The sequence below is a fragment of the Diplotaxodon limnothrissa genome, linkage group LG7 (assembly GCF_057381915.1).
Source record: "Diplotaxodon limnothrissa isolate DT_005_m linkage group LG7, D_limnothrissa_male_GT1.1, whole genome shotgun sequence".
NCBI lineage: Eukaryota > Metazoa > Chordata > Actinopteri > Cichliformes > Cichlidae > Diplotaxodon > Diplotaxodon limnothrissa.
This window is the reverse complement of record NC_140602.1, coordinates 65,716,146-65,735,316: the sequence shown is the minus strand read 5'-3', so window position 1 is coordinate 65,735,316 and position 19,171 is coordinate 65,716,146. Positions and strand designations below refer to the sequence as shown.

At 42.4% G+C, this 19,171-nt stretch overlaps 1 protein-coding gene across 2 annotated transcripts in view; it reads right to left on the bottom strand.

Annotated features, from left to right (window-relative positions):
- Positions 1 to 1,056: 1,056 nt before the first annotated feature.
- Positions 1,057 to 19,171, bottom strand: part of LOC146629571 (basic helix-loop-helix ARNT-like protein 1) — a 31,106-nt gene continuing 12,991 nt past the window's right edge. For both annotated transcript variants that reach the window (XM_085360139.1, XM_085360140.1), the window contains exons 4-20: positions 18,077 to 18,224; positions 17,627 to 17,647; positions 17,372 to 17,404; positions 16,044 to 16,073; positions 15,309 to 15,466; positions 14,668 to 14,747; positions 14,460 to 14,552; positions 14,073 to 14,190; positions 13,544 to 13,693; positions 9,355 to 9,601; positions 8,531 to 8,637; positions 8,277 to 8,427; positions 8,076 to 8,155; positions 7,848 to 7,956; positions 6,484 to 6,577; positions 5,188 to 5,281; positions 1,057 to 5,106 (exon numbers count right to left, since the gene is read on the bottom strand). In XM_085360139.1, the coding sequence (XP_085216265.1) occupies positions 4,949 to 5,106; positions 5,188 to 5,281; positions 6,484 to 6,577; positions 7,848 to 7,956; positions 8,076 to 8,155; positions 8,277 to 8,427; positions 8,531 to 8,637; positions 9,355 to 9,601; positions 13,544 to 13,693; positions 14,073 to 14,190; positions 14,460 to 14,552; positions 14,668 to 14,747; positions 15,309 to 15,466; positions 16,044 to 16,073; positions 17,372 to 17,404; positions 17,627 to 17,647; positions 18,077 to 18,224 (1,871 nt within the window). In that variant the 3' untranslated portion in view covers positions 1,057 to 4,948. The remainder of the gene's footprint in view (positions 5,107 to 5,187; positions 5,282 to 6,483; positions 6,578 to 7,847; positions 7,957 to 8,075; positions 8,156 to 8,276; positions 8,428 to 8,530; positions 8,638 to 9,354; positions 9,602 to 13,543; positions 13,694 to 14,072; positions 14,191 to 14,459; positions 14,553 to 14,667; positions 14,748 to 15,308; positions 15,467 to 16,043; positions 16,074 to 17,371; positions 17,405 to 17,626; positions 17,648 to 18,076; positions 18,225 to 19,171) is intronic.

The following is a 19,171-nucleotide window of genomic DNA, read 5'->3' as shown; positions in this document are numbered from 1 at the left end:
CCTTGAATGCATCGAGTTGCTGCCATGTGATTGGCTGATTATAGATTTACTTAGATTAGGTATATATTAACAATTAGCTGAAAAGGTGTACCTAATAAAGTGGCTATAAGTATATACATGGCAGAAAATGAGTCCTCTCGAACCCTAAGGTGCTTATGGTGATTAAAATCTCCACCTCAGATGTTTCCAACACTGGCTGTTTACATGTTAATCACTCATTAATAAGTCAAACATTGTGTCATTTGAATGCAAGCCGTCCTGCTGAAGCCTTCTGCTGTTATAACAGCTTCACGTCCAGGTCTTGGCGCCGCACACTGATCCAGGCTGCGTGATTAGTGATGTTTGAAGCCTGCAGATGTGATCGGCGTGCAGTGACTCAGCTTTAGAAGACATCCCTCCAGATGCAGCAGCACTGAAAGTTTTGAAATATTAAAATTCAGATGCCTTCGCATAACACGCAGAGTCTCAAGAAGAAACTTTACTTTCAATTTTTAAAGCGGCATCTGAGGTGTTGTGAAGCTTTGGCAGAGGATGAAAGAAATGCTCAGTAACAGGAAAACGACCCAACCTCGGCTGGACAGATCAAATATAGATACGCTGCTTCCACTGTAACCATGATTATTTAATGTGCGTCCACAGTGTCTGCTCATGCTTTGAGCAACTTTACAGGGCCGCGGGAAGCAAACCACGACGAACCTCTCGGGTTAACCTACAAGCTCTTTGTCCCGCTGAAGTGTGCTTTAACCGCTCAGCTCTATTCAGCTGCATGTGGCGGTGGAGAAGCAGCAGCAGCGTTTCTCTGTTGCAGATTCTGCCCGAGCTGGATGGCAACACCATATAAAAATACCAGCGGGCTTCACCGATTGGCTGAGAGTTGTGAATGAAGCCAGCAAGCGACTGTAAACACGGGCGAATCTCGATGACAGAAACAAATAATTTTATTTGAAAAATATTTCACTGCTGATACATACAATACACTCATCATACTCATATATATTTGCATAAAGTATACTCTTAACATGATAATATTTAAAGATTTGATACATTATCGTCAGGTGGGGCAGGGAGATATCAACAAGGAGAACACTTTATTGTAGTGTGTAGAGTAGAAACACTTAAAACAGAAATAAACCCACTAGAACAGATACAGAGGGGACCTTGCCAGCTGCTGCCTGATTGGAGGAGGACGGCGGAGGCGGAGTCTGAGCCCGGCTTAAACTTAAGCGGCTGAGGTCCAAACAGCAGCTGGTGCTGCAGCTGCCACTCTCGCAGCATTCAGCCTCCTCAAATAAGGATTTCTTTTAAAAGCTGCTGCCACAGTTGGTCGATGTTAACATTGTCTGCCCACGTGGAAATAAAAAAGGGGACTTGTATTAGCCCAGCTTGTGTCTCACATGTATTTTCTTTGAAAGTTAAAAACAGAAAACCCATCATGAAAAAGTATTTTCCTCAAGTGTTAGCCCCGCCCACATCAAAAGTGTTCTAAGTTTGACAGGAAGCCTCGTGTTTGTATAAGAACGTGCTGGTCACTGTGAGAAGCTGAGAAGTTATACATCAGCCCTTTAAAGACCTTTTTCATGTCATACACAAGAACACAGTTTACTTTTGTTTATGCTTTGCAAATAGAGCGATGAAGAAAACTTCTGTTTCTGTGTTTTTTATTCATTTACTTTTTTTAAATACATCTCTGGGATTTCGTCTTTCAGACTCAAATCCAGGCTTTATCGCTGCGCCTCCAAACCGGAGCCTTCATAATGTATTTATAATGCAGCGCCATTAAAAAAATATTTCCAAACATCTAATTAGATTTTTTTTTTTGTTTCCAAAACTGATTTCAGAAAGTTAAAAGGCAAATCTGATTGTGTCTTTGCTTCTTTTGGTTTTTGTCATGTCTGCCTCTAATTTATCGGACAACACAAAGGCCTGGGGCTGTGACAGCAGAGAGGTGAAGAGGTCAAATTAGGGATCATCTTCATCATCGAGGGAAAAAAAAGTCTATTAAAAATCTCTCGTGACCCCCAGAAACTGTTGCAGGAAGTGATTAGAGATGTTGGTGAGCTCCATCTTCGTTACAAAGTCCTCTTTGTTCACCAGCAGTTAGTAAGGTAGTTTGAATTAACAGTTGGGTGAAACGGGCAAAAAAAAAAAAAAAAGACCAAATTTAAGAGTAAATGCAGTCTGGCAAGTCTGCAAATAAATCAGCTGAGAGGTTTTTTGGGGGGGAGTTTTCAGCTTCTTTTAGCCCCACCCAGGCTGGTTAAAAAAGGGGGTGGATCCTTCTGTGGGTGGTGTAAAGTAAAGCCCAAAGAGCCCATCCAGTCCCCTCTGCTGAGAACACAGTTCAACACAAGACTGAGAGGCTGAAGGATCAGTGAGGGGGTGAGCAGGTGGAGACCCTGTAACCCAAGCTTATTGGTTTTTATGTTAGCAGGCTGACGCCGCGTCGCCTCCCGCATTGTCAATAAAATGGCAGTGAAGAACATTTCCTCATGGAGGAGCACTTGAACAGTCCTGGTTTGCTGTCGAGCACACCGAGTGTGCCCGCCCATACAGCTGCTGCTCCCACCGGACTCAATTAACCACCTTTTCCCCCCATTAAAGCCTCGTTCTTTGTTCTGACAGCTGTCAGAGCTTCACTCCAGCTGTTCGCTCCTCTCCTGCGGAGCGCTCGCTGCAAACGCTCAGAAGCCCACCAGAGATAAACGAGCAGGAGGCCGTCCACGAGGAGGAACAGATCTTCGCTGATGGTCTTTTTGTTTTTTTATTATTCCTTTGACCTACAATGCTGGAGTCTTTCAATCTATGCACCAAGACTGTCTTATATTCAGAGCTGGTTTATGGGTCTCCCTGTGGGACTGTGCTGCTCGATTAGGTTCAGTGCAGTTTCACCCGTGTTTATAGGCCTTGTTTTTGAAATAATGAATGATGGGAGTAGATTTACACTTTTTAGCCTTTTTGGTCCAATAGAAATCAAAACGTTTATGACAGATTGGAGATTTTCAGTTGGCTAAGCTGATTAAGGACTGAGCTTGACTCTCATGCAGCACGTCGGAGCTGCAGACGCTGCCGACATTCTCTCAAGGTTTGGGTCTTGGATCGGTTGGGTTTTTCCCTCCTCTTTCTTCTTCGGGGAGAAACTTAACGCAAATAAAAGATTTGGCACTTTTTTTCTTTTTTCTTTTTTTAAATAGATGGCTTCAGTAGTTTGGACTTAAGATCACTACTGAGCACCAGTCATTTAAAAAGCTTCAGTGGTGAAAGGAAAAAGCTTAACGTTGGTTAATAAAGCATCACTTGCCAATAATGCAAAGATTTAAAACTGCAAGTGCAGCAGGCGAGCTGGGAACTCAGTAAAGATGACGCTGAAAAAATACGATTCTGGAGTCTGCTCGAGTCTGAGTGATGCAAATTTGTCACAAATTACGAACCAAACGGACCTTCGAGGCTTTGCAATCAGTGAGTGTGAGGATCTGTGTGGATGTCTGCTCGCCTGCCTGTTCTCTGTGACCACATGGACTCATCTGTGGAGAATCTACACTACACTGCGTCCACGCCCGTCTACCTGCAGAGAGCATTTGGATTGGTATGAGGAAGAACCGCTCTGTGGGCTGAAGAGAAAGACTAAGTTCTAAAACAAGAACCAGAGTATTAAAACCACTGCAGCCACTGTCCGCTTTTATTCTGCATCTTTTATGTTCATACGCAAGCAGACAGTGGCAGTACCATCGACTACGTCATGTTATTACTGCAGCCGTGTGGCGTTTGGTCCTTGGTGTGTGAGTTTAGACCCGTGGCTGTGTTTAGTCCCTCTTAAATCTATCCACGATCCCGAGGCTGTTCTAATCGCCTGCTTTATTTCACCAGCGCCTTTTAAATAGACGGGAACACGTGACGCAGGGAACCCCGACCTAACGGAGCTCTGCACACCCGTCTCGCTTACTGCTGGGATTTTTATTATATTTGCAATGTTTCAACTTATCCCTCCTTCTTCCGTATAGGAAGCATGTCTGCATTCACTAGAAAATAACAGTAAAAAGATCAGTTTGATTTATAAGCAAGGCCACACAGGCCAACCTGTTAAACCTTACTGGTCTGTTTCTCAACACACACACACAGGCACACGCACAGGGATCCTCAACCCAACAACCCCCCCCCTCAATTCCAGCGCTTTCGCCTTTTTTTTCTAGCTTCCTAATGCCTCTCTCAGAAGCACTGCAGGCTGTTTGAGTGAACACAGAAGGAAACTGAGAAGTTCGGTATTTCTGAGGAAACAGACGAGGATGAGCAGCTTGGAGTAAAAGTTTGCGTAAACTCTGGAAACAGCAGCTGGGCGGTGCCTTCCAAAACAATTCAGTCTTTACAAAAAAGAAGGAAGAAGTTAAATACATGAGATACACCTGGTAGTGGAATTTTGGGAATAAAGGTCCTCTGAGTATCTTCTGTTGTGTGTTCACGTCCTCGTGCTTGTACAGTATCCTACAGGGAAACCTCAGAGACAGGGGGCTCACCACCCAACACAACACCATTAAACTTCTGCCACCGTCTCGAGTGTCTTGGGGGAGGGGAGGGGGGCCTTCTGTTAATTTGCGTTGATGGGGTAGAGAGTGAAGGAGCATTGACATGTCAGCACCGCCGTTGTTAGAGAAATGGTTTCTCACCGTGGCAACGTTAGAAAACCAGCACTGGAAAAATTAGCATCTTAACAGGATCTCAGCTCCACCTGCAGGGAATGACGAACCAAAAACTTGGGGGTGAAACCTAACGGCCATTCAGTCTGATGGACACCTAAAGAGAGAGGATCTCCTCTGTATCTACAGAGCGTTTTTTTTTCTTCCTTTTTTTGTTAAGATGGACATTTTTGCGGTGCCGTCATGCACACAGGTTGGAAAACGTGGCAACCAGACGTCGACCCCACGTCAGCAGCTCCGGCTCGTCCCTCCCAGCTTCCTCACAACGGCCAGGGTAGGTCGCTGAAGTCGACGGGCCCCCCGAGGCCAGCGTCCGCCTCCAGCAAGGACATAATGACAGCCATGGCCGCCTCGTCGTTGCTGGGGCTGCTGGAACCGGGCTCATCCATGATGTCTATGCTCAGGTGGGAGTTGTCACCTTTACAGAGAGCAACTTGTTAAGAAGATGACTGATGAAGAGGTCATAATCATAAAATGACAGATTTACTCAGTGACTTACTCATGATGGACTGGTTGGAGTAGGGGTAGCCAACAGAGTCGGGTCCAGGAAGCATCCCCGTGCTTTGCAGCTCGGGCGTCCCGCCGTTCTGAATCTGCAGAGACGACATGAGTAAACATCAGTTCAATGTAAAAACATTGAACTTGTTCAGTGAGAGCGAACACTGAGGTTCGCGGAAGCATGAACTTGTATACACATGTTAAACTGTTAAGCAGCATTTTTATCATTATTAAAACAGGATAAAATAATTTTGTACATTTTGATCTTCTGGGTTTGTTCTAGGGGCTTTTTTTTCAGGTTTTAGACAGACCCATGAAGTTCCTGCACTATAAATACTAAGATTAGACCAGACGAGTTTGGTGTTTCAACAATGCAATTATGTCTAAAGTAGAGACGAGGACAGTTATTCTGTTAGGGTAGTGCAGGAGCTAGAGCAGTGGTGTCAAACATGAAGCCTGGGGCCCAGAGTTGGCCTCTGAAAGACTCCAGCCCACTGGATGGCTCTGAAAAATGTGAAGGAGTGCATAGATTTGAAGTTTTAACAGTTTTTACAACTTCTCCTAATGATAAAGAACCCCGATTAATTGCCATTCACACAGCAAAGTAATTAGGTAATAGATAAACACTTAAATGACATAAAGTTCCTGGTTTTTCCGTATTTACTATATAAAATTATGATTTTTACATTAAGTACACAGGACATTTTCTCTGAATTAACAAAAATGTAATATTTTACAATTTCAGGACCATCTGGGCAAAGAACTACCAGAACCTTTTCTGTAATTATACACATTTATCGTGTAGTCTAAGGAGCTTCTTGAAGATGATTCACCTCTCATCTGAGAAGTGAATCATCTTCAAGAAACTCAGACTACGATGACCTGAATGACTAAGAACCATCACAGACATTCATCGTGTAGTTTCACTGATTCAGCTCACTCAGAGTCAGAGTCTGGATTTGGCCCACATTGTAAAAGGAGTCTGACATCCCTGCCCTGGAGGGTCAAACTGTTTAATTTTATCCTAAAATAAATAAATGTGCATGACAACAGAGAGATGACAATACCGAGCAAGTGATTTACAGAATTATTTTATTAGTAGTGACTTTTAAAGACACCATCTCAAAATAAAGGACATCTAAAGACTTTATTTTTCACGTTTTATTTACAGATATATGAATATTTTTTTTAAATGTCCTGCAGGAACCCCGAGCACGTGGCCCTCACCACAGTGCACGTTCACAGAGAAGCACACAAATTCAACTGCTTTCAGGTCAATTAGGTGTGTGTGTGTTACCTTCTTGCCCCCTGGGGAGCAGGTGTCGGGTGGAGGTGTGCTGGTAATATTCAGAGGGCTGGAGCCACAGCTGGAGGGGGAGGAGCCTCGAATCCTGATAGGGAGAAACAGATAACAGCAGTGTTTCTGAATCAGATCTAGGCTGTCTCCAATCGTCTATTCCTGTATTCACACTCGCCATTTTGAATGAACTGAAAAGTACAAGTACATGAAACACAACAAGTACACCATTCCAGGTACTCGTAGAGTCGATATCAAGTACCAACACGATGCTAGTGCTACAATAAGCCTATTTATTTTGTGACTATGTTAATTGCTCTCAAACACTTAAAGAAAGGTTTTTCCATTGCATGTATGCTGATCCTTTGTGGTTTCTTCTCCTAGCAACCAGTGCAGCGCTGAGGTATCACACACTAAATACAAGGGAACTGAACAGATTATACCTGAAACAGCTCTGTGAGTCCAGATCAAACATACTTCAGATTTAAATATCAGGTCGGTAAATCCCTCGTCATGGTTGGAGAGACTCTACGAGGTTTGCAGCTGGCAACAATAATTTGTTTTCCTGCCTCAGAACCTGCACCAGGTGGAGAATGTCTTCATGCTGCTCTCTTATGTGACATGCCAGAGCAGAACAAGGACGACTAATCCTCTGTGTATTTGCTAAAGAGGCAGCCAATTATTGCCTTGTTATTTTTTTGTCCTAAAGGATAAAAGAAAATGTGCATGTTCACACGTACTGCATGAGTAATTACACACACGCGTGTATGTATTGTATGTATCGCTGCATCAGGCATGAATTCATGTGGTCTGCAAATTTGACCAGTCTCAGAAGGTCAAACAGCATCTTTCCCTAAAATGCCAAAAAATCTTCCAGCACATGAAAACCCCAAATAAAAAAAGTCCCTCTTCTATCAGCCTCACTGAACACAATCATTTTTCAGAACTGCCATAACAATCGGGCGATCATTTATCAGCAGAGACAGTCTGTGGTATTTTGGCTGGGTTTCATCATCAGCCTTGAAGTTTCACAAAGCGAGGAGAAGAGCCTGCAGCGCGAACACACTGTCCTACTTTAGACAGCACAGAACATGTGCCTATTCTCCATTTTATTGTAACCTGACATTTGAAATGATTCAGTGCAGAAAAATGAGGTAAAATCCTGCATATGGTTTGTCATATACTCACCTGCCAGTGTGTACAGCTGGCTTGTAATACCTGATAATTCATTCTCTGTGTCACCTCTATCAGCATGATCTGAGTAAGAAACTAGGCCACGGTGATTTTCCATTAGAGCACTAACGCTGGTTTTCTGCTCGACTGGTTTGAGATTGTAAAAACCACAGAAATTCTCCTATTCTCACCTCTGGATCTCCATCACTTCCTCAGCAATCATGCGTCCAATCTTCCCAGCTCCCGCTCTTGTGCCGCCGGGGATACCAGGCACCGTCTGCAGCGCCCGCCTCCCCCCACCTACCAATCAGCAGCAATCAAGAGAAGAAGAATGTATGCACTGTGAAGAATAACTGTGGACATGGGCTGATGTTTTTGATAAATAAGCAGGGAGTGAAAGAATGAAGGAAGTCATTTACCCTCTGAGGTCAGGACGCTGTCCATACTCTGTGGAGAGGCAGCAGACTGAGGGTAATCTGATCCCTCCATCATAGGACACCTGAAGAAGGGGGGGAAAGCGCACAGGTGATGTACCCGAGTCTTCAAAGAGCCAAAATATTTTTGTTTATAGCTTAAAAACTTCCAGGTAAAGCAAATAAAATGCGTTTTCAGATACTTACGACACCACAGTGTTGGTAGACACGATGTACTCCACCTCCTTGGTCCAGGGGTTCATAAAGCTGAACCATCTGCTTCTTAACGTGATGAAGGAGCCATCTTTGATCTTGAACTTGTAACAGTTGGTGTTGATCTTCTCCCTCATCTGTAGCACTGTGGACATTTGCGATACATTCGCAGTGAGCACACGCATTCATTCATTCACATCTTCTCTATTAAACTCTAACAAGGATTCTAGAGGTTTCTCAGAAGGCACCTTGTCTATGACATTCTGCCAGGTGGCTGATGTCGTCCTGGTGGAAATACTCATAGAAGGAAGTTCCCAGCAGCTCCTGGGGTAGGTAGGCTAGGATGGCTGTGGCTCTGGAAGAACACACAGACACAAAGAGGATTGTTCGCTTGCAGCTGCTGGTGAGAGTCTTAATTATGGGCAACAAAGGTTTTCTAAGATAGTGAATCACCCAAAAACAGATCACTGTGTCCTGAAACCTCACTGCACTTAATGCACTGAGCAAGAATAAAACTCATTTAACTGAAAAGCTTTTCATCTGTACTAAAGGCCGGTTGTAACACAGCACCAAGGTAAAACAGTGTGTACTGAAACATAATGTGTTCATCTAAACAGCTAAAATTAAAAACTCAAAAATCACCGCATCCTAAACAGGGGTGTATTTGACTCCATCGTGTTTGTTGCTAACAAAGGCTGTGCTAAATGACACAGCGCTGCAGGTAAAAGCAGACTATTTGTGGCTCTACTCTGACATTTTATGCACTACAAGTTATTTCGATTTCTCTGAATCCATATTTCCTCACAGCTCTCACCCCTCCACCCTTCAGGAGGCAATTTCATATCAAACTCTCATATCAAAATTACAGTCTGTTCAATTTTTGGCCATTTTATCCTTTTATTATCCAATCTTTTGCTCTCTAAATATATCAACAAGCAGGCGGACTCTGAGGATAAGCTGAGGGAAATGCGACCTTGAAAATCATGTGAGTATGCAAGCAGCTGAACTTTACTGTCCTGTCACATAAATCAAGACGAGGTGACCTATTCGGCTCTCCCCTTTTGCCTCTCACCTCTGGTCAACGAAGACGAACTTGCCGTCGATGGCGTGCCGGGAGACGTACTCTGTCGGCTTCACCCTGATGTCTGCCAGGCTGGGCTGGGGGACGATGTGGGGGTGCAGGCGGCCGATGGCCACCAGGCAGCTCAGGTTGCAGCCCTCGTTGTCGGGTTCATTGTCTTCGTCGAGACCCATCTTGGTAGGTGGCCAGCTCTTCAAGTAGCCTGTGCTGTGGATAGTGCAGAAGCTCTTACGGTCCGCTGTAATGAGAGTGAAGAGGCGCGAGAGAGAGGCGTTAAAATTAGAAATAAGCAGGGCCATCTTAGTGGGATACCGTCACCATGCTGTGGGGTATGATGGAGCATTTTTTACAGTTCACTGAACTGAATGTGATGGGGATTTATTTTTGATTATGAACCCACATCTGAACAGTTTGGCTGATTGATTCAAAATCTCTTACAAAACGCTGAGGAAGCCACAGCAGTGATGCAGTTACAGCTAATTATCAAATACAAATCAAAACACTAGGCTGAACCCTTGAAGACAAATCATACGGTCGTCCCTGCAGGATTAAAGGATCACAGTTAATCAGCTAGTGCTGTGTGGACTTTGGCCTGTACCCTCTTTAAACTATTTTTGACAAATGAGCCCATCTGTGATTTTCAGGGCTGTTTATTTCTTGCTCTTTGCCATAAAACTACAAGATTAGAAACTACAAGAACCTCCTGCCTGGCAACTTCATCTTCAACAGCCTTTGTCCAGTATATCTGCCATCCTTCCTCTGCAAACGCCCAAACCATCTGGAACACCTTTCCACTCTCTATGAAGACGGGAGTACTTCTCCCATCTCCTCAACACATGTTACACAAGTAAAATACCTTCTTGGCGGTTTCACTTCTGTAGCTGTACTGAACTTTGCAGCCCCCCCCCCCATGTAACACAGAGAAGTGTGTCTCCATGAACGTTAACTGCTAACATTTTTTAACATGAACTGTGACAATCAGCTGCATGTATGTGCCTGCAAATGTTCCTCTGATTATAAAAGACGTTTTACACTCCAGTTCCTCAATAAGCTACTAAGTAGCTCCAAACGCAGCCAGCCATGTTTTCATTTGCTCTTAGACCAGTGGAGCAGATGCTGCAATGTATTCCAGGAAAATCTTCTTATATTGACTGATCGAAGTGCAAATGTCCCGTGCGTCACTTTCCGACGAGGAAAATTGAGCGACCCAGGCTCCGTTCGTGTCTTGTTCTAAACCTTTGATTTTTAATCTTAAAAACTCGAGTCCAGGCGTGATGTTACACTGCACTCCAATGTGTTCCAGCTAATTCACCACGGCTGAAACCACCGTCTGCCAAGCTGACTCAGACTGCTTTCAGCCCTGACCTGCTTGGCACACAGCTAATGAAGTGTGATATAGAGGTTGCCAGAACAGCCCAGGTGCAACTTCCAAATAAGATTCACACAAATCAGAATTTGGTCAGTTAAATGTGATTCAGCAGGTCCCATGTGTTGTTGTCGTTCATATTTTTTTACTTGATTAATGGGCCATCACGTGTTTCTGTTCAAATTAAACTACCTCAGTGCTTCTTAATTGCAACATAACATTTTCTTGTAGTTTGTGATGTTGTTAAATGATAGTCTGGTTCTTGCTCAGAGTTCAAATTCATTTTTGGCTTTAGCCGTTTTTGTGTTAACTTTTACTGTTTGGACCAACTCTGCAGAAATGAGCCGGAGGCAGAGCGTGACACCAGCAGAACCAAACTGTTTTCTGTATGATTTAATCAGCCTTACACACTGTTGCGGATCAATTTTGGCCCGCCCACTCTACCTTACAGTGTTACTTCATTGAGATTTTTAGGCATTTGCTCAGCACAGCTGAATCTTAAGGTCCAACCACATCATTACATTCAGGGTGAGGTCTGGACTTTTACTGGCCCATTACAACTGTTCATCAACAACAAAGCAAACTGTTAAGGTAGTTAGGCCAAAGTTCACTTTAATGAGAACGTTGTCATCTTGCGAGAATAAAAATCCATCTTCACATTTTCACTCTGTGGATCTCTTCACAATAAAAGTCCAACTGAAGTAATCGTAAGAGTGAAGAAACAGCTTGATACTTTTCTTTCCAGCCACCCAGCTGTAGATTTGCTGCTGTGCAGGGGATCGCTGTCGTGTCACACGACCCAACTTCGTCATTTCCAAGCTTTATTAAGGGGCAGACGGCCTCAGATATGTCTCTAGAATACCTATGTATACAGCTGAGTTCATGATCTTTTTCTAAATATAATGTTATGAACTTTAACAGTTAACATGTTAACTGAGGCCTGTAGAGCCGGAGATGTAGCTCCTGGGTTATTTGTAGTGCCTTTGAGCATTGCACAGTCTGACCTTGGGGTGAATTCTGGAAAGATTATAGCGTTATGTTATCACCCTCCTGAATGCTCCATAGAAGCAAACTGCACAACTTCTGCTTTTACAGAGGTAGTCATTCTTGCTCATCAGTTTGTCAAGTGCATTTGATTATCAGCACCTGGCTTCTTCTTCCCCTTTAAATTATAGAAGCAGTTAATAAAGATCATAAAGATTCCGGCAAAAATCTTCTTCATCTGACTTTACCGAGCAACCGCCTATCAGGAAAAAAAGGCCCTGCGCCTCAGGTTTCAGCTCCTCTCATCTACAAGTGCAGCGCATGTTGTTTGCAGATAAGCGCTCGCAGTCTCACTCAACTGAAAGCATCTTTGATTGATGCTTCATAGCTCTGACTTTCAGAGGCAGCCCTATTTTCAAAGATTATCACTGGTGAGATTCTTTTATGGCGTGTAAGCTTTGCTGATTAATTAAAAGGTTTTCAAATGAATAAATAAACTCTGTCCTCTCATCGGGTAATAGGACGCATTCATACACAGAAAACACATCATTCAAATAACTACTTAAACACAAAAGAAATACCTGAAACATGAATAAATAATCACTGCTCCATCATTACTGTTATAGCTTCCCCACCTGAGCCCTCATGCATTACCGAAATAGGATGCATCTATTTTAGCCAGTTCTAGTATAAAAGACAAGAAAAAAGCTGATAACTGTCAAATGTATCGTTTTCATTATAATATGAAAAATTTGAATAGTTAAACTAACAAAAGCCGACCAAAAATTTAACCTTTTCAAGCACTAAAATCTAAGCAGACAGGTCTTTCTCTAGAATTTGTTTTTGACAATATAGAGCGGGTAAATAAAGGTTAAATAAACACCATGCTCTCATGCCAACTGAGGTGCAATTCCTTGTTATGAAAAGGATGTGAACCTAAAAATAGAAGAACAGGAACACCAGGAAATGAGGGCTTTTGGTTTCATAAGGAGGTGATGGAGATATTTACAAAGCACTGTGTGAGATGTAAATAGAGAGGAGAGAGAAGCCGCTCCAAAGGTCTCTTAAGACACGGGATGCAAAACACTGCTGGCTTCATCGAGCTGATATAGTGGAAGCTCGCCGCAATTCAGACGTGGCTTATTTTTATGTTAATGCTCCTCACCCGTTCTGTCAGACGATGTGGGAGAAACGAGCCACAGCAGCAATACCTTTTACCCTTTAGGCCTGACAGTGATGTAAAATGCTTGAAATTAGAGTTTGTTTAATACGACGATACTTTGGTAATTACAGATGCTACATCCTACATGTAGTCATGATGGTGCATCTACACCCTTAGATAATTGTTAAGGGAAAAACACACCATGTCATTTATTGTTAGATCCTGACCAGTCCTATCTCTGTGTCAAGGGTAATTAAGTTCTTGCTGTAGTGCTGCGTGCATAAATGAGTGCATCCTTCTTTATTTAGAGATGCTTGCACACGGACCCTGCAGGTATGTCATTAACTTAGAATAAAGAGTTTTAGAAGCAACTGGGAACAACAAACTAACTTCAGCTGTTACTTTTTGTCAGATCTAGACACCAATCTCCAAAAGAGTAAGTGGTAACTTGACTGCACGTGCTTCATAAGATTGCTGTCACAGCTTTTCACAAGGCTGTGATCAGTCCACCCATACAGAAACAGCACTGACAAGCAGAGACATCAGATTTACAGAAATGAGTGGATGTCAGAAAGGGACCAGAGAGCTGATAAGCACAGAGCTTTTTCAGGTGGTGCTCTGACAGAGAGGAAGGTTGTCAGGTTTTAATGAAGACGATGGCACGCTACCTTTTTTCTTAGAGCAGGTGGAGGGAAAGTCTTTATCTTCTACTTTGACAGACTGCCTGTTGCACTTCATCCTGCAGAAAAATGACCGCCTAGCTCCAGAACAGAGTCTAGAAGGACCGGGGGTGATGTCCGTCTTCACAGGAAGACCAGCTGCAAAAATAAAGGAAAGAAAATAATCAGTCAACAGAAAACGACTATTCTTTCAAGCCTCAGCAATTTTAGAAAGAAGGACTTGCACACAAATAACAAAGGAAACGCACATGTGGAAAATAAATCCATTTGGAGCTCTTGGTTGCATTTTCTATTCTTAGTGCCTTGAATGATGCACACTTCCCCTGTTTTACCTCCAGCTGTGTTTGCCATCGTTAAATCAACAGGCTTTTCCTTTGAGAAAATGCACTGACTGTTTCTAGCCTTCAGTTCCCTATATGGGGTTCCTTTTTCACACCATTTGGTGTGACAGATTTTAACGGCATTGACCAAACTCTTGGCTCTACAAAACAGATTACACACGTCCATTTTTGCTTACTTTTAGCATCGATGAGTCTCTCTCGTGGGGCTGTATCAGAGGACGACAGCTGCTCTTTGACCTTGGCGATGTCCTTGGGGTGAAGGTAGTCAAACAGGCTCTGACCTATCAGGTCATTCTTGAGAGGAGAGAGAAAGATGAATAAATTTGAATTGTTTAATTTGTGGAATTTCAAATTAGGATGGATAGACAGATGTTTGCTGGCTATGAATTGTCCACTTGTTTGTGTAGTAATAGTGATTGAGCAGATTCACAGCATCCTTCTTTTGCTTTGTAAAGGAACTAACGCATGCCTGTCGCAGATCCACAGTAAAGCCTTTTAAGGTGGCTTAAAAATCATCCACCATTAACAAAAAGATCCCTTCATTCCTCAGGCTGTCAGCGTACCTGGCTGTAGTTGAGAATCTTGTACACGGATTCAGAAACAAACAGGATCTTGCCACGATCGCATCCGACCACAAACAGGAAGCCATCAGCAGCCTGCATTATTAAAAAGAACGTTAAAAACTGGATTAAAAGTTCATTTCTGGAGGTTTTTCCCCCCCTTTGTATAGTTATAAAAAGAACCTTAATTATTTTTGATTTTTCCACTCACCCTTAGTATCAAGTGCTTCAGTTCATCATCTGAGAGGAAGGAAGGCTTGTAGTTTGCCTCTGTGTACGGGTTGGCTGCACCTGCACACAACATTAAAACACACGCAGGTCACACCTGTGACTATTCAGACTGCACATGCACACATAAGAGCATTTTTAGAAAGCTGTATGCTCCCACTTAATCTTATTTGCTTTGAGTACCATGAATTTATCTTCCTTTAAGAATTACACACAGTTCCATATTTGGAAATGTTTACCAAAGGATTACCAATATCAACTGACCAGCTGCTGACCAGCCCCCACTGACCTTCACATTTTTAACAGCGGTCTCCAACACGGCACAGGTAAGTATTTCACTGCATTAACATCATCCATCTTAACTATCCTGACCTGCCCGTTCCCCGATTAGGGATCCATCATCAATTATCTTCTTTATTTGTCACCTGATCAGTAAAAACCTCTCACGTTTCCCATGTTTATGAATATGTTTCGTTGTTTAATCTTTATTTAACTGGGATGGAAACCCTCAGGTCCTCAACAGCGCATATTTCACATGTTAGTACAAAAACTGATGCGAGCAAGTGTTTGAATGAGAAGACTTTTCACTTCGTTGCCTCCCCAACCCTCCCAGTTGATTCTAACCTCTGAGCGTCTTCATGTGTTGGACAGCCATCCGGAGGACTGTCAGTTTATCCAGCTTGCGGGACATGGCATTGCAGGTGGGCACCAGTGACGCCAGCTCATCGATGAAGCTGTTCATCTTGTCTCTGCGACGTTTCTCAATCTGGCTATGGGCCTCTCTGTGCAGGAGAAGACATCAGACATCAAAAAAGTGTCAATGAACAAAGTCATTTTCCACCCATCTTGCTGGCAGAAATCCACAGTAAATAATAATAAACCAGCTTGGCTGAACTTTACCTGCTCTACAAAATACAAACTCCTAGCACCTTATCCAACAGACTCCACTGTCTACGCATTCATAGTCCCGTCTAACATGATATAAATCAGCTAGCAAGACGCAAAGAAAACAGCCTCAAGAGACATGAAGAAATCCAGTTTTTGTTGTTCTGCCGATCCTCCACGACTATAAGGTTATATCCTTCCTGCTTGTCTGCTCTCGCTTTGCACAGAAGCAGCTATAAAAGAGAATTCTTTCCATGTAAGAGAAAGACAGCTTGGCTTTAGCAATTAGGTTTGCTTTTACAGTCCCCTTCCACATAATGCTTGGATCTATACACTTCAATGTATAAAGTTTCTTATTATCAGTGTGCACAAAGATCTCTCTGTCCCCATCCACAGAGTGACATTTAATTCATGCAAGGGAGCTTAGCAGGTAAGGGGGAATGGGAGAGAGAGAAAGAAAAGGAGTGTTTATACCTGGCATTCTTAATCCTGCCCTGTTGGTCACTGAAAAGACAAAACAGAGAAAGAATTAGAGAGAGAAATTAGAGAGGACTGAAGGGTTTGATTGTTAAATAAATGCGATAGCACATACTTTAAAAGGGCAGCAAGAGGGCAAATCTGATGACTAATGCAGTACAAACATGACACATCTCTTTATCTCATATTTACAGTTAGGAAAAAAGAGCAACAACAAGGAAAATGTCCACTCCACTCTACAGACACACCCAGACGATGACTTCATAGTACATGCAAATGATTCCTTGACTTTCCAAAAACAATTAGGACGAGTTAAACTCGTCTAAAAAGTCAGGAGACTGACTTTATTTTGAGATAAAGCATCTCTCCAAACTCGGCGTTGTCTGTGTCTTTTTTGGGTTATTTCTGCTAGTGGAAGATTTGTCTAATCCAGTGTGTGGCGAGCACTTAGTTCAGTAAAACCAAAGTAATACATCCAAAGCCCCTTAAGTTGCTATGTAACGTGACTACATCATTCACTCTCCTTCAGGCAGCACTCCCTACTGCACCCCCAGCTGAACTGCAGACATGTCTGTACAGTAGTGAAATGGTTCTCCTCGATTGGCTTTGGTGTCACAGTGCAGTGTGCAAGAGATTTTCCCCTGGAGAGTAACATGCATTACAGCAGCTGTAGTAGTTTATGATACTTTTCCTGTGCAGCTTATTACATTCATTCAACTTTGCTTTAACTTTATGAACATTTCTGCGAAAAATTATTTTAATACACCCATCACTGCCTTTCTTTCCCTGTTAAGTGAAATTAAATTGCACTGATGACGTCCGATGCAATAAAATGATCGAACATGCAGTCCTAACATGGTGAAAAACTCTGACGTGTCAGATTTGGTCATATAGATCATGGCAAAAGTCCTCGTGGCGGAAAACTTAAACATCTTTACTGGGTGTTTATTACCCGATCGTTCTCTACTGTGCTCTAAAGGACAAACCTTGGAATCTGTGTAATATTCAGAGCAACATGGATTTTTATTCTAGTAAGAGCTGCTGTTGTTAAAAATAACATCTCTCAATACTCTGAGCAGCATCCAGTGTAAAACCTCCATTCACCTCCTCTGTGTTTATGTGGGCACTGAAACATCCAAATACAGATCTCTGAGATTCACAAATGTGAGTGTGAAAACACGAACGTTATGATTTGGCTCAACGGACCCTTTAAGTTGAAATCAACAGGGAACCCAATCGTGCCAGAAGCAGGATATTTCAAGAGCAATAAACAGACACATCCAGCAGATTAAAGCTCTATCACCATGGCAATAATGGCGCCTTACCTGCCCAGTTTATCTTTATCTGGGTCCATGTCACTGAGAAGGAGAAAACAGGAGATATAAGTTTCAGCAAGACCACAGGAACACATTCAAATAACCAGAGCACTTCACAAAGGGTTCACTGGGTTGAGTAGGTTTGCTTTTCAGTCTGTTCAATATTTCATGGTGCAAAAGATTATGTGTGAGGGTTCAGTGGCATTTCAGGCTGATTAATTGAGTTTGCTAGATCTACTAACATCGAGTAATGTTTGAACTTACTCAAATGAGAAGCCATCAATTCTGCAAAGAAACACAAATTTATCAATCAATTTTTTGTCACTGAATGATTCAGATCATTATGTTTTTTTTAAACAACGTGTAAAGTGTTAGCAACATTGGCTAACAGTGTTTAAGGACACAAATGTTATGAATATTGTAGCACACCTGCACTAATGAATGCAAAAGACTTTGTGTCTCCATAATCAGACATGGTTAATAGGACCAGAAACACTGTCTATCTAGTCATTTCACTTTATCACTTCTTCCCATAATTCTCAGTCTGTATATTTTTCCCCTTTCTCTGTGCACCTTATTGCCAAGAATAAATTCAAGGTCTATTTATGTGATGTTACAGTTACCACTGCTGGTAAGTCAAGCAGTAGTAGCAAATATGTTTATATTACCAATAAAGTGAGCATTTGAGCTTCTCTTTCTTCCTTGTCTACTTACTGGTAGTCGGTGGTGCTGCCTTTCCTTTTGCGGGTGTAGTCCATGCCAGGCGTGCTGATGGAACTGGAGATGAGGTCAGTGGAGCTGGGGGACATGAAGTCGGTCATTGTAGACGAGATGTCCATCCTTTGGTCTGCCATCAGGTCATCTGCACAGCACAATGAGACACTGAGCTTAAAAACAGACATCTCTCTGTGTGCGGATTTAAGGCCTTTATACACAGTGTCACAAAAAAATAAATAAAAAAATAAATAAAAATAAATAAAAAAAACCCCCAAGATTCCATTCTTTTGTTGGTTTGTTTTTGGGGTTTTTTGTAGGTACGAACTGGTCGTGTAAAGCGTATACACACTGAAAGCAGTCTGTTTTTGTGAAAAATGCACTGCAAAAGTTGGTGTTTTTCCTTCATTTATTTGTCACCGCATTTGTGGCTTTACCAGTGCACAAGTGTTTCACCAAATTTAAAAAAAATACTACATACACATTTTTAGTAACCATTTTTATTTCACCGGCTGCTGAAGCTACATAATCTTAAGACAAACTGGCAACCTAGTAAACCACACTGCCAAACCAGAATAACAACAGTTGACGACTTTCTTTGTTGTGACTCTTTCTGGGTGACTCTGCAGTGGTTATCAAGCCGCCTGCCTGCACAGGGCTCCAGATGAGGAGGAGTGACTGCTGTGCCACTGCTGACTGAGATCACAACACTCTGCGTGGTTGGAATAATTACATTTGCCCCAAACGAGTTGGTGGCTGTGTGAGTCTATAACTCATATTCATAGCAAAAAGTAAAACAAAAGCTCCCACTCCTGTATGAGACATCATTGCGGCTATATAAAGCTCTTGCAGTTTGACCAAGTACGGTAAATGTTATTTTATTCACTTATTTATTTTTTTTAAATTGAAGGACAAATGCACATATTTAAAGGGGACCTATATATTGTTTTATTGGTGTAAAGATTCTTAAACCACAGTCTGTTGTTGTAGACAGCAAACCAGATGGATGATGCCTCTGGCACACATTTCAAAAATCCAAAAGGACTATCCAGCAGTTTCAAATACAGCACAATAAACCAGCAACTGTCATGATTG